At 48.4% G+C, this 21,361-nt stretch overlaps 1 protein-coding gene across 1 annotated transcript in view; it reads left to right on the top strand.

The window, feature by feature from the left end:
• Window positions 1-3,579: 3,579 nt before the first annotated feature.
• The window catches only part of LOC135507203 (dihydropyrimidinase-related protein 1-like), a 22,450-nt gene continuing 4,668 nt past the window's right edge, over window positions 3,580-21,361 (top strand). Inside the window, 13 exon segments of the mRNA XM_064926797.1 lie at window positions 3,580-4,104; window positions 8,461-8,549; window positions 8,967-9,151; window positions 9,452-9,616; window positions 10,218-10,279; window positions 10,594-10,674; window positions 14,670-14,738; window positions 14,939-15,059; window positions 15,474-15,630; window positions 16,658-16,799; window positions 17,184-17,354; window positions 17,876-17,910; window positions 17,912-18,056. Coding sequence (XP_064782869.1) covers window positions 3,727-4,104; window positions 8,461-8,549; window positions 8,967-9,151; window positions 9,452-9,616; window positions 10,218-10,279; window positions 10,594-10,674; window positions 14,670-14,738; window positions 14,939-15,059; window positions 15,474-15,630; window positions 16,658-16,799; window positions 17,184-17,354; window positions 17,876-17,910; window positions 17,912-18,056 — 1,800 coding nt within the window. The 5' untranslated portion in view covers window positions 3,580-3,726.

The following is a 21,361-nucleotide window of genomic DNA, read 5'->3' as shown; positions in this document are numbered from 1 at the left end:
CGTGAAAATTAATATTTGTGTCATTCTCAAAATGTTTGGCCACGACTGTACAGTTATGCAAAGCTCTTATGAGACTCAACAGCTGTAATGACTCTTAGACTTACCCAATAAGACTCCCAGCTGTAATGACTCTTAGAGACTTACCCAAGAAGACTCCCAGCTGTAATGACTCTTAGAGACTTACCCAAGAAGACTCCCAGCTGTAATGACTCTTAGAGACTTACCCAAGAAGACTCCCAGCTGTAATGACTCTTAGAGACTTACCCAATAAGACTCCCAGCTGTAATGACTCTTAGAGACTTACCCAATAAGACTCCCAGCTGTAATGACTCTTAGAGACTTACCCAATAAGACTCCCAGCTGTAATGACTCTTAGAGACTTACCCAAGAAGACTCCCAGCTGTAATGACTCTTAGAGACTTACCCAATAAGACTCCCAGCTGTAATGACTCTTAGAGACTTACCCAATAAGACTCCCAGCTGTAATGACTCTTAGAGACTTACCCAAGAAGACTCCCAGCTGTAATGACTCTTAGAGACTTACCCAATAAGACTCCCAGCTGTAATGACTCTTAGAGACTTACCCAAGAAGACTCCCAGCTGTAATGACTCTCAGAGACTTACCCAATAAGACTCCCAGCTGTAATGACTTAGAGACTGTAATGCTGTAATGGCTGCTAAACGTGTTTCTAACATGTATTGACTCAGGGGTAATAATTGCCATCTAGAACCTTTAATGAAGGGCTCTCCTCCTCGGTTGTCCTCCACAGGATAACCTTTTGAATAACCCTTTTTGGTTCCAGATATAACCATTTTTGGTTCCATTTAGAACCCTTTCTACAGAGGGTTCTACATGGAACCAAAAAGGGTTATATCTGGAACCGAAACCGGTGCTACATGGAACCAAAAAGGGTTATACTGTCATGCCCTGACCTTAGAGAGCCGTTTTTTATTTCTCTATTTGGTTAGGCCAGGGTGTGACTAGGGTGGGCATTCTAGTTTCTTTATTTCTATGTTTTCTGTTTCTATGTTTTGGCCGGGTATGGTTCTCAATCAGGCACAGATGTGTATCATTGTCTCTGATTGGGAATCATACTTAGGCAGCCTGTTTTTCCACCTTATTTGTGGGTAGTTGACTTTGTTAGTGGCCTGTATAGCCCAAGTAAGCTTCACGGTCGTTTTTGTTGTTTCTTGTTTTTTGTTGGTGACATTCAAAATAAAAATAAATGTTCGTTTACCACCCTGCACCTTGGTCCAGTCATTTCCCTGACGACGGTCCTATGGGAACCCTTTGTCACGAGCGTCGTATGGAGTAGACCAAAGCGCAGCGTGGTTAGAATACATTCTTCTTTATTTAATGAAGAACACATTAAACAAAACAAAACGTGACGCTATGATAACGAGTGCTAACACAGGCAATTACACATAGACAATAACCCACGAAATACCCAAAGAGAGATGGCTGCATAAATATGGTTCCCAATCAGAGACAACGATAAACACCTGCCTCTAATTGAGAACCAATCTAGGCAACCATAGACCAACATAAACACCTAGATGACACAAATACAAATCCCTGCCTTGGCAGCAGCTAATTGGGATCCCTAATAAAGACACACAAATACAAATTCCTGTCTTGGCAGCAGCTAATTGGGATCCCTAATAAAGACACACAAATACAAATTCCTGCCTTGGCAGCAGCTAACTGGGATCCCTAATAAACACACATAACATGTAAATAGAACACATGAACCTGTAAATAGAATACATGAAACGTAAAAACACACACACACACACACACACACACACACACACACACACACACACACACACACACACACACACACACACACACACACACACAGCAGACAAACAACAGACAGAGCGTTCAGAAGTGTGTTTTGTCCAGATGTGGGTCACCAGTTAATCCCTGGATGTTTTGATGTCAGCCTATCAACAGCCATTCTATTAGAGAGAGGGGTGAGAGGGGGGAAGGAGGGGGAGATTCAGGGAGAACGAGAGAGGGGTGAGAGGGGGGAAGGAGGGGGAGATTCAGGGAGAACGAGAGAGGGGTGAGAGGGGGAAGGAGGGGGAGACTCAAGGAGAAAGAGAGAGGGGTGAGAGGGGGAAGGAGGGGGAGATTCAGGGAGAACGAGAGAGGGGTGAGAGGGGGAAGGAGGGGGAGATTCAGGGAGAACCAGAGAGGGGTGAGAGGGGGGAAGGAGGGGGAGATACAGGGAGAACCAGAGAGGGGTGAGAGGGGGGAAGGAGGGGGAGATTCAGGGAGAACGTGAGAGGGGGAAGGAGGGGGAGATTCAGGGAGAACGAGAGAGGGGTGAGAGGGGGGAAGGAGGGGGAGATTCAGGGAGAACAAGAGAGGGGTGAGAGGGGGAAGGAGGGGGAGATTCAGGGAGAAAGAGAGAGGGTGAGAGGGGGAAGGAGGGGGAGACTCAAGGAGAAAGAGAGAGGGGTGTGAGGGGGGAAGGAGGGGGAGAATCAGGGAGAAAGAGAGAGGGGTGAGAGGGGGAAGGAGGGGGAGATTCAGGGAGAAAGAGAGAGGGGGTGAGAGGGGGAAGGAGGGGGAGATTCAGGGAGAAAGAGAGAGGGGGTGAGAGGGGGAAGGAGGGGGAGATTCAGGGAGAAAGAGAGAGGGGTGAGAGGGGGAAGGAGGGGGAGATTCAGGGAGAAAGAGAGAGGGGTGAGAGGGGGGAAGGAGGGGGAGATTCAGGGAGAACGAGAGAGGGGTGAGAGGGGGGAAGGAGGGGGAGATTCAGGGAGAACGAGAGAGGGGTGAGAGGGGGGAAGGAGGGGGAGATTCAGGGAGAAAGAGAGAGGGGTGAGAGGGGGAAGGAGGGGGAGATTCAGGGAGAAAGAGAGAGGGGGTGAGAGGGGGAAGGAGGGGGAGATTCAGGGAGAAAGAGAGAGGGGGTGAGAGGGGGAAGGAGGGGGAGATTCAGGGAGAAAGAGAGAGGGGGTGAGAGGGGGAAGGAGGGGAGATTCAGGGAGAAAGAGAGAGGGGTGAGAGGGGGAAGGAGGGGGAGATTCAGGGAGAAAGAGAGAGGGGTGAGAGGGGGAAGGAGGGGGAGATTCAGGGAGAAAGAGAGAGGGGTGAGAGGGGGAAGGAGGGGGAGATTCAGGGAGAAAAAGAGACTGAGAGAGTTTGATAGAGGGAGGGGGACAAAGGGGGGTAAAGAGAGAGGGGGAGAGAGAGGTGTGTAAAGAGAGAGGGGGAGAGAGGGGAGAGAGAGTGGAAGAGTCTCTCTCACTCATTCTCCCCCTCTCTCTCTCTCTCCCTCTCTCTCCCCTCTCTCTTTACACCCCCCTAGGAGAACTCTCTCTCCCTCTCTCTCCCCCTCTCTCTTTACACCCCTCTCTCTCCCCCTCTCTCTCCCCCTCTCTCTTTACACCCCTCTCTCTCCCTCTCTCTTTCTCCCCACTCTCTATCTCCCTCTCTATTTCCCCCTCCCCTCCACCCGTCTCTCTCTCTCTCTGCCACCCTGGCTCCGATAAAACGAGAGCACTACATAATCATCATCATAATCGTCCTCTCCTCGAGACACGCATCAAAGTTCACGTCGCACCGAAACACAGGTGCTTTGCAGCGCGAGACCGTCGACAGCGGAGTAAAAAGACTGTCCCATTTAACCGATCTAATCTCAAACCTTTTTTACATGAACAGTTGTTGTTATTAATGTGAGTAGAAAGGCTACAGATACGGTCGTTATCATGTCTGACTGCAGGAAGCAATGGAACCGGGAGAACGAGCTGCCGGTCTACCTGGCAGGAACGATTACAACCCGGCCGAACCAACGGAAATCCTACGGGATGTTTTCCTCGGCGGATGGCGCCTGCGACAGCAAGACTGTAGACTGTGATAACTTTGCCGCGGGAAGGAGAGGAACCAGGACTCCCAGGAGCGTCAGCCGAGACAGGCTCCTCGACCACACCGATGGCGACGTTCCCGAGACGGCAAGTGAGGCCAGTGAGGTCCGGGCTGTCGGTTCTCAGGTCAGCTCTCCCGGGGAGAGAGAGGATGTGAGGCCGGGTGTGGAGATTGAGTACCCGGCAGGGAGGCAGTGTCACTCCGGTCAGAAGAATGGAAAGGTAGGTGAAAACTGATTTTTTTTTTCTCTCGCCCATGTTTATGTTGATTAAAAGTAGGGCAGATCGCTTGTGGATGCTACATTTCCATAGCTTACTCTGTTCTGCAGTGCAGTGACGTCAGCTAGGCTGTTCCTAAAATAGGCTACGCAGATATCTCTAGGCTGCCCACATCACCTGAACCGGTGACGGTCAGGTAGGCTATAAGGCTACGTGTGGTGATGAATTGAACAGCGCCGTTTTGACAGCTATCCCAGCTTCTGTCACACACACCACACACACACACACACACACACACACACTGAACATCGCGGCTGCTCTGACTGCACTGCACACGAAGACAAAAGGAGGTCCTGCAGCTAGAGCGTTCCTTCCGCCTCTGAGTTCACTGGCTGCGGGAAAAGAGAGAGAGAGAGAAATAGAGAGCGAGCATGTCCGGTACTGACCACCAGGGGAATGGTATCCCCCACCTTCCGGTAAGACTCTCACCTGGCGGGGCTGGCAGCCGGACGGGCTGGCTGGCTGTCTAGCGCGGAATAGCCATTGTTTTCGGTCAATAGGCGAACAAACGGCGCTGTCTATTTCAGCACCACATACTGAGTCTAACGCCGCTGTAGGTTCCTTGGTAGACTATAGGTTTACAAAAAGGAGATCGTTTCTGTTTATTATATTCTGTTCTACAGAGAAAACAATGATTGTAGCCCAGACTAAAGGCACGCTGAGGTTGTCGAGGGCGACAGGGCGATACTGCTGCTGCTACCAAGCTGCAGCCTCGGCTAGATAAATCCCTGCTCCTGATACCGTTGGCGGGGATTAAAATCTTAGTGTCGCCGGATGATAGCCAAGCAGTTTGAGTAGAAGGCCTGTGTGATGTCTGCCCTGGCCCAGTATTCCCCATGTCAGCCAGACAGGCCGCATAATGATACCACCCCAATCGCCGAGATCATTTTTGATGATCCCCATCGGTCCGTTCTGCCGCGACGTGTCAAGTCAATGCGTCTGCTCTCTGCCATGTCTCTATCTGACATGGTTGAGTTGTTATCAGGGATTTGTACTAAGTGACAATCCGACGTTGTATGTTGTGCTGCTGGTTGGAAGGAGTAAGACAATAGTCTGGACTCTGGGGGAGAGAGAGAGAGACACATAAATAGAGAGTGAGAGAGAGATATACAGAGGTAGAGGTAGAGAGAGAGAGAGACAGAGGTAGAGAGAGAGAGAGAGACAGAGGTAGAGAGAGAGAGACAGAGGTAGAGAGAGGATACAGAGGTAGAGAGAGAGACAGAGGTAGAGAGAGAGACAGAGGTAGAGAGAGAGAGAGAGAAAGAGACAGAGCGAGACAGAGAGAGAGAGGTAGAGAGTGAGAGACAGAGGTAGAGAGTGAGAGACAGAGGTAGAGAGTGAGAGACAGAGGTAGAGAGTGAGAGACAGAGGTAGAGAGTGAGAGACAGAGGTAGAGAGTGAGAGACAGAGGTAGAGAGTGAGAGACAGAGGTAGAGAGTGAGAGACAGAGAGAGAGAGACAGAGAGAGAGAGAGAGAGAGCAACAGGGAAGACCGATTTGAGGTGTTCTTGTGAGAGAGATCTGTCTTGGGGATATTCTAGCCTCATTGGTTCATTCAGAAAACATGCAGCTATTTAAATGGTGTAAAACGTTGAATAAAACTATTGGTAAAACTACATGCACAGCTTTCAGGATTCTTGGTCATGTTTGGATATAGTGGCAGTGGAGGACAAAGTATCCCATTGTCATGCCTGTCATACTTGAGTCACTCAAGTAAAATGCTACTTGAGTAAACATCTAATAGCATTTGGTTTTAAATTATAAATATCCTTAAGTAGAAAAAGTATAAATCATTTCAAATTCCTTATGTTAAGCCAACCAGAGGGCATTTTATTTTACATGTTACATTTAAAGATTAGTAAAAGGTAAACACTCCAACACTCAGACGTCATCATTTACAAACTAAGCATTTCTGTTTAGAGACTCCTCCAGATCAGAGGCAGTAGGGATGTTCTCTGTTTAGAGACTCCTCCAGATCAGAGGCAGTAGGGATGACCAGGCCTAGCCTGGCCTAGGATGTTCTCTGTTTAGAGACTCCTCCAGATCAGAGGCAGGAGGGATGACCAGGCCTAGCCTGGCCTAGGATGTTCTCTGTTTAGAGACTCCTCCAGATCAGAGGCAGGAGGGATGTTCTCTGTTTAGTGAGTCCTCCAGATCAGAGGCAGGAGGGATGACCAGGCCTAGCCTGGCCTAGGATGTTCTCTGTTTAGAGACTCCTCCAGATCAGAGTCAGTAGGGATGTTCTCTGTTTAGTGAGACCTCCAGATCAGAGGCAGCAGGGGTGTTTTCTGTTTATTGAGACCTCCAGATCAGAGGCAGCAGGGATGTTCTCTGTTTAGTGAGACCTCCAGATCAGAGGCAGTAGGGAGGACCAGGGATGTTCTCTGTTTAGTGAGTCCTCCAGATCAGAGGCTTTAGGGATGACCAGGGATGTTCTCTGTTTAGTGAGTCCTCCAGATCAGAGGCAGTAGGGATGACCAGGGATGTTCTCTGTTTAGTGAGTCCTCCAGATCAGAGGCAGTAGGGATGACCAGGGATGTTCTCTGTTTAGTGAGTCCTCCAGATCAGAGGCAGTAGGGATGACCAGGGATGTTCTCTGTTTAGTGTGACCTCCAGATCAGAGTCAGTAGGGATGTTCTCTGTTTAGTGAGTCCTCCAGATCAGAGGCAGTAGGGTGGACCAGGGATGTTCTCTGTTTAGTGAGTCCTCCAGATCAGAGTCAGTAGGGATGTTCTCTGTTTAGTGAGTCCTTCAGATCAGTGTCAGTAGGGATGACCAGGGATGTTCTCTGTTTAGTGAGACCTCCAGATCAGAGGCAGTAGAGATGACCAGGGATGTTCTCTGTTTAGTGAGACCTCCAGATCAGAGGCAGTAGGGATGACCAGGGATGTTATCTGTTTAGTGAGTCCTCCGGATCAGAGGCAGTAGGGACGACCAGGGATGTTTTCTGTTTAGTGAGACCTCCAGATCAGAGGCAGTAGGGATGTTCTCTGTTTAGTGAGTCCTCCAGATCAGAGGCAGTAGGGAGGACCAGGGATTTTCTCTGTTTAGTGAGTCCTCCAGATCAGAGTCAGTAGGGATGACCAGGGATGTTCTCTGTTTAGTGAGTCCTCCAGATCAGAGGCAGTAGGGAGGACCAGGGATTTTCTCTGTTTAGTGAGTCCTCCAGATCAGAGTCAGTAGGGATGACCAGGGATGTTCTCTGTTTAGTGAGTCCTCCAGATCAGAGACAGTAGGGATGACCAGGGATGTTCTGTTTAGTGAGTCCTCCAGATCAGAGACAGTAGGGATGACCAGGGATGTTCTGTTTAGTGAGACCTCCAGATCAGAGACAGTAGGGATGACCAGGGATGTTCTCTGTTTAGTGAGACCTCCAGATCAGAGACAGTAGGGATGACCAGGGATGTTCTCTGTTTAGTGAGTCCTCCAGATCAGAGACAGTAGAGATGACCAGGGATGTTCTCTGTTTAGTGAGTCCTCCAGATCAGAGTCAGTAGGGATGACCAGGGATGTTCTCTGTTTAGTGAGTCCTCCAGATCAGAGACAGTAGGGATGACCAGGGATGTTCTGTTTAGTGAGACCTCCAGATCAGAGGCAGTAGGGATGACCAGGCCTAGCCTGGGTTGTGCATTTTTTGTTGTTGTTGCAAGCAGAGAGACAGAGCGATGCTCCAAACAGTCGTATCTCCATGGCAACACTTCAGCCAGTAGACGTTAGGCTACAGCACCGGGGAAGACAGGCGGCTTGGTTGCCATGGAGACGTAACATCTTTCTCCCCGGGTAGGGCGCTATCTGAAGCTGTGTATCCTTGGTGACGGGAGATGGCAGAAGATCAGGACGTCCTTTTCAACAGGAAACACATCCTTCCTAGTAGCGTCTGTTCTTCTAGTAGCTGATTCAATAAGTTATTATCAAACATCTCCTAATATCATGACTGAAAACAGTCTCACTCTGTCTCTCTCTGTCTCTCTCTCTCTCTCCATCTCTCTTCTCTTCCTCTCTCTCTCTCTCTCTCTCTCTCTCTCTCTCTCTCTCTCTCTCTCTCTCTCCCCCTGCCCCCCCCTCTCTCTCTCTCTTTCTCGTATCTCTTCCTATCTTCCCCTCTGTCTCGCTCTCTCCTCTCTTCCTCTCTCTCTTGTTCTCTCTCTCTCTCTCTCTCTCCATCTCTCTTCTCTTCTCTCTCTCTCTCTCTCTCTCTCCCCCTGCCCCCCCTCTCTCTCTCTTTCTCGTATCTCTTCCTCTCTTCCTCTCTCTCCTCTCTCCTGCCTCCCCCCTCCCCCTTCTCCATCCCGTGTGCAGAGTGAGAGGTTGCTGATTAAAGGGGGTCGTGTGGTGAATGACGACCTGTCTCGGTATGCAGACGTCTATGTAGAAGATGGCCTTATAAAGTAAGTACATGGGAGAGTCTCACCCTACCACCCCTCAAACACCTCATCTCTCCTAACCCTGTTCCCTCTCCTCCTCCCCATCCCCCTCCCCATCCCCCTCCTCACTCCCCCTACCACCCCTACCACCCCTCAACCCTCTCATATCTCCTAACCCTCTTCCCTCTCTCCCCTTACCTTCCCCATCCCCCTCCTCACTCTCCCTACCACCCGTCAAACGCCTCATCTCTCCTAACCCTGTTCCCTCTCTCCCCTTACCTCCCCCATCTCTGTCCTCACTCCCCCTGCCACCCCTCAAACCTCTGATCTCTCCTAACCCTGTGCCCCCCCCTCTCCTCTATAGACAGGTGGGTGATAACCTGGAGGTACCTGATGATGTGAGGGTGCTCCTAACCCTGTTCCCCCCCCTCTCCTCTATAGACAGGTGGGCGATAACCTGGAGGTACCTGATGATGTGAGGGTGCTGGAGGTTAATGGAGGTTTGGTGATACCTGGAGGTATAGATGTGAACACCTGTCTAATGAAGCCTCACCTGGGCTGTCCACCTGTAGACGACTTCTACCTGGGCAGCAGAGCCGCGCTGGCCGGGGGCACCACCATGATCAGTGAGTGGACACACACACACACACACACACACACACACACACACACACACACACACACACACACACACACACACACACACACACACACACACACACACACACACACACGTACACACGTACACACGCACATACACATGTACACACACGCTTATAATCAAACACACACACTAATACACACACAAACACACGCCACACACACATTCCCACATTATATTTATGTCTAATGAGCGCCCCCTGCTGCCCTCTGGGATAAAGTTGAAACTCTAACCTTTAACATCTGACCCCTGACCCCCTCCCCAGTTGACCATGTGACTCCTCAGCCGGGTGACAGCCTGCTGGAAGCGTTTGAGCGCTGGCAGGAGTCAGCTGACAGGAAGTGTTGCTGTGACTACTCGCTGCACGTCGACCTGCCGCACTGGCACCCGGGGGTCAAGGATGAGCTGGAGGTTCTGGTGCAGGAGAAAGGTATTGATCGCCTGATCGATTGATTCAGCAGTTGATTGGTTTACTGGTCGCCTATTTGGTTAGTTGGTGGGTATGTATAGTTTTTTGTGTGCTCTAGGGCAACACTGTCTAGATGGAATTTGTATTTGTGGTCCTGGCGACTGGACCTTTTTTGAAACACCATTATTTTGGTCTTACTGAGATTTACTGTCAGGGCCCAGGTCTGACAGAATCTATCTATCTATCTATCTATCTATCTATCTATCTATCTATCTATCTATCTATCTATCTATCTATCTATCTATCTATCTATCTATCTATCTCACACACACTCCCTCTCTCCCCCATAACTCCATCCCCCTCTCTCTGTCTCTCTCTCTGTCTCTGTCTCTCTCTCTCTCTCTCTCTCCCCTCCATCCCTCTGTCTCTCTCTCTCTCTCTCTCTCACTCTCTCTCTCTCTCTCTCTCTCTCCCTCCATCCATCTCTATCTCTCTCTCTCTCTCCATCCCTCCATCCCCTCTCTCTCTCTCTCTCTCTCTCTCTCTCTCTCTCTCTCCCTCTCTCTCTCTCTCTCCACCCCTCCATCCCTCCATCCCCCCTCTCTCTCTCTCTCTCTCTCAGGGATCAACTCATTCCAGGTGTATATGTCCTATAAGGATTCGTTTCAGATGACTGACTCTCAGGTTGGTTTAATATCATATTGACATGTGTATTATAATGATATGCTGCACAATGGTAAATGGAAATATTTATACTCTATGTGCAGTAATCATCATTATCTCTTTCCATCCCTATTCTCTCTCTACCTTTCTGTCTTCTGCTCTCTTCTCTCTCTCTCCCCTTCTCTCTTTCCTCCCTCCCTCGCTCCTCGCTCTCCCATTCCCCCCCCTCTCACTCTATTTGCTCTCCTCTCCCCTTCATATCTCTATCTCTCTCTCCTCTCTCTCTCTCTCTCTCTCTCTCTCTCTCTCTCTCTCTCTCTCTCTCTCTCTAATAGTTGTATGAGGTATTCTCCTTCCTGAAGGAGTTGGGGGCTGTGGTGATGTTGCATGCTGAGAACGGAGACCTCGTTGCTCAGGTATCCAGTCCTACAGTCATAACCCCATTATAACCCAGTCATAACCTCATTATAACCCAGTCATAACCCCATTATAACCCAGTCATGACACCATTACAACCCAGTTATAACCCCATTATAACCCGGTCCTACAGTCATAACCCCATTATAACCCAGTCATAACCCCATTATAACCCAGTCCTACAGTCATAACCCCATTATAACCCAGTCCTACAGCCATAACCCCATTATAACCCAGTCATAACCCCATTAAAACCCAGTCATAACCCTATTATAACCCAGTCCTACAGTCATAACCCCATTATAACCCAGTAATAACCCCATTATAACCCAGTCATTACACCATTATAACCCAGTCCTACAGTCATAATCCCAATGTAACCCAGTCATAACCCCATTATAACCCAGTCATAACCCCATTATAACCCAGTCATAACCCCATTATATCTCAGTCATAACCCCATTATAACCCAGTCCTACAGTCATAACCCCATTATAACCCAGTCATAACCCCATTATATCTCAGTCATTACACCATTATAACCCAGTCCTACAGTCATAACCCCATTATAACCCAGTAATAACCCCATTATAACCCAGTCATTACACCATTATAACCCAGTCCTACAGTCATAATCCCAATGTAACCCAGTCATAACCCCATTATAGCCCAGTCATAACCCCATTATAGCCCAGTCATAACCCCATTATAGCCCAGTCATAACCCCATTATAACCCAGTCATAACCCCATTATAGCCCAGTCATAACCCCATTATAACCCAGTCCTACAGTCATAATCCCAATGTAACCCAGTCATAACCCCATTATAACCCAGTCATAACCCCATTATAACCCAGTCATAACCCCATTATATCTCAGTCATAACCCCATTATAACCCAGTCCTACAGTCATAACCCCATTATAACCCAGTAATAACCCCATTATAACCCAGTCATTACACCATTATAACCCAGTCCTACAGTCATAACCCCATTATAACCCAGTCATAACCCCATTATAACCCCAGTCATAACCCCATTAGAACCCAGTCATAATCCCAATGTAACCCAGTCATAACCCCATTATAACCCAGTCATAACCCCATTATAACCCAGTCATAACCCCATTATAACCCAGTCCTACAGTCATAACCCCATTATAACCCAGTCATAACCCCATTATAACCCCAGTCATAACCCCATTATAACCCAGTCATAACCCCATTATAACCCAGCCATAACCCCATTATAACCCAGTCATAACCCAATTATAACCCAGTCATAACCCCATTATAGCCCAGTCATAACCCCATTATAACCCAGTCATAACCCCATTATAACCCAGTCCTACAGCCATAACCCCATTATAACCCAGTCATAACCCCATTATAACCCAGTCCTACAGTCATAACCCCATTATAACCCAGTCATAACCCCATTATAACCCAGTCCTACAGTCATAACCCCATTATAACCCAGTCATAACTCCATTATAACCCAGTCATACAGTCATAACCCCATTATAACCCAGTCCTACAGTCATAACCCCATTATAGCCCAGTCATAACCCCATTATAACCCAGTCATAACCCCATTATAACCCAGTCATAACCCCATTATATCCCAGTCATAACCCCATTATAACCCAGTCCTACAGTCATAACCCCATTATAACCCAGTCCTACAGTCATAAAGCCATTATAACCCCATCATAACCCCATTATAACCCAGTCATAACCCCATTATAACCCAGTCATAACCCCATTATAACCCAGTCATGACACCATTATAACCCAGTCATAACCCCATTATAACCCAGTCCTACAGTCATAACCCCATTATAGCCCAGTCATAACCCCATTACAACCCAGTCCTACAGTCATAACCCCATTACAACCCAGTCATAACCCCATTATAACCCAGTCATAACCCCATTATAGCCCAGTCATAACCCCATTATAACCCAGTCCTACAGTCATAACCCCATTAGAACCCAGTCATAACCACATTAGAACCCAGTCCTACAGTCATAACCCCATTATAACCCAGTAATAACCCAGTCATAACACCATTATAACCCAGTCCTACAGTCATAATCCCAATATAACCCAGTCATAACCCCATTACAACCCAGTCCTACAGTCATAACCCCATTATAACCCAGTTAACCCCATTATAACCCAGTCATAACACCATTATAACCCAGTCCTACAGTCATAATCCCAATGTAACCCAGTCATAACCCCATTATAACCCAGTCATAACCCCATTATAACCCAGTCCTACAGTCATAACCCCATTATAACCCAGTCAAAACCCCATTATAACCCAGTCATAACCCCATTATAACCCAGTCATAACCCCATTATAACCCAGTCCTACAGTCATAACCCCATTATAACCCAGTAATAACCCAGTCATAACACCATTATAACCCAGTCCTACAGTCATAATCCCAATATAACCCAGTCATAACCCCATTACAACCCAGTCATAACCCCATTATAACCCAGTCATAACACCATTATAACCCAGTCCTACAGTCATAATCCCATTATAACCCAGTTAACCCCATTATAACCCAGTCATAACACCATTATAACCCAGTCCTACAGTCATAATCCCAATGTAACCCAGTCATAACCCCATTATAACCCAGTCATAACCCCATTATAACCCAGTCATAACCCCATTATAACCCAGCCATAACCCCATTATAACCCAGTCCTACAGTCATAACCCCATTATAACCCAGTCATAACCCCATTATAACCCAGTCATAACCCCATTATAACCCAGTCCCACAGTCATAACCCCATTATAACCCAGTCATAACCCCATTATAACCCAGTCATAACCCCATTATAACCCAGTCCTACAGTCATAATCCCATTATAACCCAGTCATAACCCCATTATAACCCAGTCCTACAGTCATAATCCCATTATAACCCAGTCATAACCCCATTATAACCCAGTCATAACCCCAATATAACCCAGTCATAACCCCATTACAACCCAGTCATAACCCCATTATAACCCAGTCATAACCCCATTATAACCCAGCCATAACCCCATTATAACCCAGTCATAACCCCATTATAACCCAGTCCTACAGTCATAATCCCATTATAACCCAGTCATAACCCCATTATAACCCAGTCCTACAGCCATAAACCCATTATAACCCAGCCATAACCCCATTATAACCCAGTCATAACCCCATTATAAACCAGTCCTACAGCCATAAACCCATTATAACCCAGCCATAAACCCATTATAACCCAGTCATAACCCCATTATAACCCAGCCATAACCCCATTATAACCCAGTCCTACAGTCACAACCCCATTAGAACCCAGTCATAACCCCATTATAACCCAGTCATAACCCCATTATAACCCAGTCATAACCCCATTATAACCCAGTCATAACCCCATTATAACCCAGTCATAACCCCATTATAACCCAGTCATAACCCCATTATAACCCAGTCCTCTAGTCATAACCCCATTATAACCCAGTCATAACCCCATTATAACCCAGTCCTACAGTCATAAACCCATTAGAACCCAGTCATAACCCCATTATAACCCAGTCATAACCCCATTATAACCCAGTCATAACCCCATTATAACCCAGTCATAACCCCATTATAACCCAGTCATAACCCCATTATAACCCAGCCATAACCCCATTATAACCCAGTCCTACAGTCATAACCCCAATATAACCCAGTCATAACCCCATTATAACCCAGTCATAACCCATTATAACCCAGTCCAATGATGATGATGATGATAGTGGTGATGATGATGGTGAAAATGGTGGTGATGGTGATGATGATGATGATGATGGTGATGATGATGGTGTTAGTAGTGATGATGATGGTGATGATGGTGATGATGATGATGGTGATGATGATGATGATGGTGTTAGTAGTGATGATGATGTTGGTGATGATGATGATGGTGATGATCTTTATTCTGTTCCAGGAACAGCATAAGGTCCTCAGCCTGGGAATCACTGGACCTGAGGGACACCCCCTGAGTCACCCTGAAGAGGTGATTTGAGTGTGACTGTATGAGTTCTTATGTGTGTGTGTTCATATGTGTGTGTGTGTGTGTGCGTGCTTGTGTGTGTGCGTGCTTGCATGTGTGTGTGTTCATACGTGTGTGTGTGTGTGTGTGTTCATACGTGTGTGTGTGTGTTCATACGTGTGTGTGTGTGTCCATCTCTTAACGTGTGTTGTGTTGCGGTACAGCTGGAGGCGGAGGCAGTGTTCCGTGCCATCACCATCGGCAACAGAGTCAACTGTCCCATCTACATCACCAAGGTGATGAGCAAGACTGCTGCCGACACCATTACCCAGGCCAGGAGGAGAGGTCTGTCTGTCTGTCTGTCTGTCTGTCTGTCTGTCTGTCTGTCTGTCACTCAAGAAAAATGTTTTGCAACTCAAACTCTTTGGCAACAGAAGGAGGAAGGAAGGAAGGGAGGGAGGGAGAAAGACAGGGAGGGAGGGAGAAAGACAGGGAGGGAGACAAGAAGAGGGTGGGAGGGAGGGAGACAAGAAGAGGGAGGGAGGGAGACATGAAGAGGGAGGGAGGGAGAGAGACAAGGGGAGGGAGGGAGAGGGAGGGAGGGAGGGAGAGGGAGGGGGGAGGAGGGAGGGAGGGAGACAAGAAGAGGGAGGGAGGGAGTTTCTTTTTGAACAAATCCATTTCATTTTTTTGTCCTCTGTTTTCTAGCGAATACATCTGCGGTGTGTTCACTGTTCTGTTGTTGGCTCCTCCCACCAGGTTCCGTTGTGTTTGGGGAGCCCATCACAGCCAGCCTGGCCACAGACGGATCGCACTATTGGAGCAAGAACTGGGCCAAGGCCGCCGCCTACGTGACATCACCGCCGCTCAGCCCCGACCCCACCACCCCAGAACACCTCCAAGACCTGCTGGCCTGGTGGGACAACACACACGCACGCACGCACACACACACACACACTAACCCTTCCTTCCTTCCTTCCTTCCTTCCTTCCTTCCTTCCTTCCTTCCTTCCTTCCTTCCTTCCTTCCTTCCTTCCTTCCTCCTTGTCTTTCTCCCTCCCTCCCTACATCTTCTTCCCTCCCTCCCTCTCTCCCTCCCCATTCCCTTCCTTCCTCCCTGTCTTTCTCCCTCCATCACCCCCTCCCTCCCTCCCTCCCTCCCTTCCTTCCTTCCTTCCTTCCTTCCTTCCTTCCTTCCTTCCTTCCTTCCTTCCTCCTTGTCTTTCTCCCTCCCTACATCTTCTTCCCTCCCTCCCTCCCCCTTCCTTCCTTCCTTCCCTTCCTTCCTTCCTTCCTTCCTTCCTTCCTTCCTTCCTTCCTTCCTTCCTTCCTTCCTTCCTTCCTTCCTTCCTTCCTTCCTTCCTCCCTGTCTTTCTCCCTCCCTCCCTCCCTCCCTCCCTCCCTCCCTCCCTCCGTTCCAGGCGGGTCTAGCTGTCACCGTGATAGTATGATGGTGTGGTTCTCTTTGAGGTTCTGCTGAACAGACATGTAGTATTATTAGGTTCTAAGGAGACAAAGGAGAACAATAAAAGTATAATTTTAAACACACAGTTTATCCTCTCTTCCTGTCTCTCTCTCTACCTCCTTTTCACCGCTCTCTTCTTCTCTATCTTTCTCCCTCTCTTCCCCTCTCTCTACCTAATGTTCTCTGACATGTGTATTATAATGATATGCTGCACAGTGGTAAATTAAAACATACTCTATGTGCGATAATTATCTCTTTCCGTCCCGTTTTTCTCTCTCTCCACCTCTCTCTCTCCCGCTCACAACTCAATATCTCCCCCCATCTCTCTCTCTTTCTCTGTCTCTCTCTCTCCCATCCTCCCCATCTCTCCTCCCCCGCTCTCTCTCTCCATCGTCTCTCTCTGTCGCTCTCTCTCTGTCGCTCTCTCTCTCTCTCCTTGTTCTACATTGTTCTAACGTTGTGTTGATGTTTTGTGACAGCGGGGACCTGCAGGTGGTTGGCAGTGCCCATTGTGCTTACAGCACGTCCCAGAAGGCCATAGGAAAAGATGACTTCACCCGGATCCCCGAAGGAACCAACGGTATCGAGGAGAGGATGGGCTTCGTCTGGGACAAGGCTGTGGTGAGAGAGAGAGTGTGTGTGTGTGTGTGTGTGTGTGTGTGTGTGTGTGTGTGTGTGTGTGTGTGTGTGTGTGTGTGTGTGTGTGTGTGTGTGTGTGTGCCTGGACCCTGGTCTAAAAGTGTGTCTTCTCTCCCCTCTTCCTTCTCTCTCCTCCTCCTCCTCTCTCTTTCTCCTCCTCCTCTTCGTTCTCTCCTCCTCCTCTTCGTTCTCTCCTCCTCCTCCTCTCTCTCCTCCTCCTCTTCGTTCTCTCCTCCTCTTCGTTCTCTCCTCCTCCTCTCTCTCTCTCTTCCTCCTCTCTCTTCTTGTCCTCTTCCTCTCTTCTTGTCCTCTTCCTCTCTTCTTGTCCTCTTCCTCTCTTCTTGTCCTCTTCCTCTCTTCTCTCAGGCCACGGGTAAGATGGATGAGAACCAGTTTGTGGCGGTGACCAGCACCAACGCTGCTAAGATCTTCAACCTGTATCCCCGGAAGGGACGCATCGCTGTGGGTTCTGACGCTGACATCGTTATCTGGGACCCAGACAGGACCAAAACAATCACCTCCAAACTGCAACAGTCGGTGAGGAAAGAGGAGGGTGGAGGGAGGGAGGGGAGGGAGGAGGGAGGAGGGAGGGAGGGAGGGAGGGAGGAGGAGGGAGGGAGGGAGGGAGGGAGGGAGGGAGAGAGAGAGAGGGAGGTAAGAACTGGAACCAAGACATGATCAAAACCTTTTACCTCCAAATTACAACAAAATAAAAACTGAATCCTCTTCTACTTTCTACCCTTTATCTCCCTCCCTACACTCCCTCTCTCCCTCTCTCCCTCTCCCCCTCCCTCCCTACCCTCCTTCCCTACCCACCCTCCCTCTATCCATCCCTCCTTTCCTCCCTCTCTCCCTCCCTCTCTCCCTCTCTCTCACACCCTCACACTCTCCTTCCCTCACACTACCTCTCTCTCTCCCTCCCTCTCTACCTACCTCCCTCCCTACCCTCCCTCCTTCCCTCCCTCCCTCCCTCCCTCCCTCCCTACCCTCCCTCCCTACCCTCCCTCCCTCCCTCCCTCTATCCATCCCTCCCTCCCCCTCCTCCCCTCTCCCACCAGGCTCTGGAGTATAACATCTTTGAGGGGATGGTGTGTCGGGGGTCCTGTCGTCGTGGTGACCCAGGGGAGGGTGGTCTATGAGGAGGGGGAGGGGCTCCGCGTCCAGCAGGGTTCAGGACGCTTCATTCCCCGCCAAGCCTTCCCAGACTACGTCTACCAACGCATCACGACCAGGAGCAAGGTAACTACAGATCCCACAATGCAACACAAACCAGGAAGTGGCCTCACCCCCATCAGAATTAGCTTGGTATTGGTATTAGCTACTAATTGGGCGAGTTCGACACACAACAATAAAGAACAACTGTCCCTGAAAAAATACTTCTCCCTTTGAAAACGGTTTATGTGGCATCAATGTGAGTCAGAAATATTTATTCTAAATTTTCAGTAGGAAAAATGGTGGTTAACTCTTGATACTCCCCATCCCGGATCCGGGATCGTGACAAAAGCCTCAGGCTCATTAGCATAACGCAACGTTAACGATTTCTGAAAATTGCAAATAAAATGAAAATAATGCGCCTGCTCTCAAGCTTAGCCTTTTCTTAACAACACTGTCATCTCAGATTTTCAAAATATGCTTTTGAACCATAGCAATTGACTAATTTGTGTAAGAGTATGCTAAGCTAGCTTAGCATTTTGAGTAGCATTTAGCATGCAACATTTTCACAAAAACCAGATAACCAAATAAATAAAATAATTTACCTTTGAAGAGCTTCGGATGTTTTCAATGAGGAGACTCTCAGTTACATACCAAATGCGCAGTTTTTCCTGAAAGCGTCTGTGTGTAGGAGAAATTGCTCCGTTTTGTACATCACATTTGGCTACCGAAATGAACCGAAAATTCAGTCACCTACAACGTCAAACTTTTTCGGAATTAACTCCATAATATCGACCGAAACATGGCAAACGTTGTTTGGAATCAATCCTCAAGGTGTTTTTTCACATATCTCTTCATTGATATATCGTTCGTGGAAGCCTGCATTCTTCTCTAAATTCCATGGAAAAATACTTGCAGCTGACTTTTGCGCACCAATTTCGGCGCAGGACACCGGGCGGACACGTGGTAAATGTGGTCTCTTATGGTCAATCTTCCAATGATATGCCTAGAAATACGTCACAATGCTGCAGACACCTTGGGGAAACGACAGAAAGGGCAGACTTACTCCTCTCGCATTCACAGCCATATAAGGAGACAATGGAAAACAGAGCCTCAAAAATCCTGCTCATTTCCTGGATGCCGTCTCATCTTGGTTTTGACTGAAGCTCACGTTATAGGTCACGCACAGAAAATATCTTTGCAGTTCTGGAAAGCTACCAATTATATGCATAGTCGAGCATCTTTTTGTGACAAAATATCTTGTTTAAAACGGGAACGTTTTTCATCCAAAAATGATATAGCGCCCCCAGAGTTTCAACAGGTTAACAGAATTAAGGATACTCAACAACCTTGGGTTGTCCAACAGTTGTCCTTGGGTTGTCCAACAGTTGTCCTTGGGTTGTCCAACAGTTGTCCTTGGGTTGTCCAACAGTTGTCCTTGAGTTGTCCAACAGTTGGGTCCTTGGGTTGTCCAACAGTTGCCCTTGGGTTGTCCAACAGTTGTCCTTGAGTTGTCCAACAGTTGGGTCCTTGGGTTGTCCAACAGTTGTCCTTGGGTTGTCCAACAGTTGGGTCCTTGGGTTGTCCAACAGTTGGGTCCTTGGGTTGTCCAACAGTTGTCCTTGGGTTGTCCAACAGTTGTGTCCTTGGGTTGTCCAACAGTTGGGTCCTTGGGTTGTCCAACAGTTGTCCTTGGGTTGTCCAACAGTTGTCATTGGGTTGTCCAACAGTTGGGTCCTTGGGTTGTCCAACAGTTGTCCTTGGGTTGTCCAACAGTTGGGTCCTTGGATTGTCCAACAGTTGGGTCCTTGGGTTGTCCAACAGTTGGGTCCTTGGGTTGTCCAACATTTGGGTCCTTGGGTTGTCCAACAGTTGGGTCCTTGGGTTGTCCAACAGTTGGGTCCTTGGGTTGTCCAACAGTTAAGTCCTTGGGTTGTCCAACAGTTGGGTCCTTGGGTTGTCCAACAGTTGGGTCCTTGGGTTGTCCAACAGTTGGGTCCTTGGGTTGTCCAACAGTTGGGTCCTTGGGTTGTCCAACAGTTGGGTCCTTGGGTTGTCCAACAGTTGGGTCCTTGGGTTGTCCAACAGTTGGTCCTTGGGTTGTCCAACAGTTGTCCTTGGGTTGTCCAACAGTTGAGCCTTGGGTTGTCCAACAGTTGTGTCCTTGGGTTGTCCAACAGTTGAGTCCTTGGGTTATCCAACAGTTGTCATTGGGTTGTCCTTGGGTTGTCCAACAGTTGTCCTTGGGTTGTCCAACAGTTGTCCTTGGGTTGTCCAACAGTTGGGTTATTGGGTTGTCCAACAGTTGTCTTTGGGTTATCCAGCAGTTGCCCTTGGGTTGTTCTTGGGTTGTCCAACAGCTCGGTCCTTGGGTTGTCCAACAGTTGGGTCCTTGGGTTGTCCAACAGTTGTCCTTGGGTTGTCCAACAATTGAGTCCTTGGGTTGTCCAACAGTTGTCCTTGGGTTGTCCTACAGTTGTCCTTGGGTTGTCCAACAGTTGTCCTTGGGTTGTCCAACAGTTGTCATTGGGTTGTCCTTGGGTTGTCCCTGGGTTGTCCAACAGTTGTCCTTGGGTTGTCCAACAGTTGTCCAACAGTTGGGTCCTTGGGTTGTCCAACAGTTGTCCAACAGTTGTCCTTTGAAAACGGCCTATGTGGCATCGATATGATTCAGAAATATTTATTCTAAAATTGACTATAAAGTGTAAAATAGAACAATTCTCTTCATGAAGTTAGTCTCGTCCAAAACAGAGAGATGATACAGTAGGAAAAATGGTAGGTAACAGAATTAAGGATATACAACAACCTTGGGTTGTCCAACAGTTGGGTCCTTGGGTTGTCCAACAGTTGGGTCGTTGGGTTGTCCAACAGTTGGCCTTGGGTTGTCCAACAGTTGGGTCCTTGGGTTGTCCAAAAGTTGGGTCGTTGGGTTGTCCAACAGTTGGCCTTGGGTTGTCCAACAGTTGGCCTTGGGTTGTCCAACAGTTGGGTCCTTGGGTTGTCCAACAGTTGGGTCCTTGGGTTGTCCAACAGTTGGGTCCTTGGGTTGTCCAACAGTTGGGTCCTTGGGTTGTCCAACATTTGTCCTTGGGTTGTCCAACAGTTGGGTTCTTGGGTTGTCCAACAGTTGTCCTTGGGTTGTCCAACAGTTGGGTCCTTGGGTTGTCCAACATTTGGGTCTTTGGGTTGTCCAGCAGTTGGGTCCTTGGGTTGTCCAACAGTTGGGTCCTTGGGTTGTCCAACAGTTGGGTCCTTGGGTTGTCCAACAGTTGGGTCCTTGGGTTGTCCAACAGTTGGGTCCTTGGGTTGGCTTTATATCAATCCTGCCCGTGGTATTTTGGTTTGATTTTGGATATCTCTATGTGGCTAGTTCGGGACCATCAGGTAAATTA

The sequence above is a fragment of the Oncorhynchus masou genome, chromosome 20, assembly GCF_036934945.1.
Source record: "Oncorhynchus masou masou isolate Uvic2021 chromosome 20, UVic_Omas_1.1, whole genome shotgun sequence".
In the NCBI taxonomy this organism is placed as follows: domain Eukaryota; kingdom Metazoa; phylum Chordata; class Actinopteri; order Salmoniformes; family Salmonidae; genus Oncorhynchus; species Oncorhynchus masou.
This window is presented reverse-complemented; position numbering and strand designations above follow the sequence as displayed.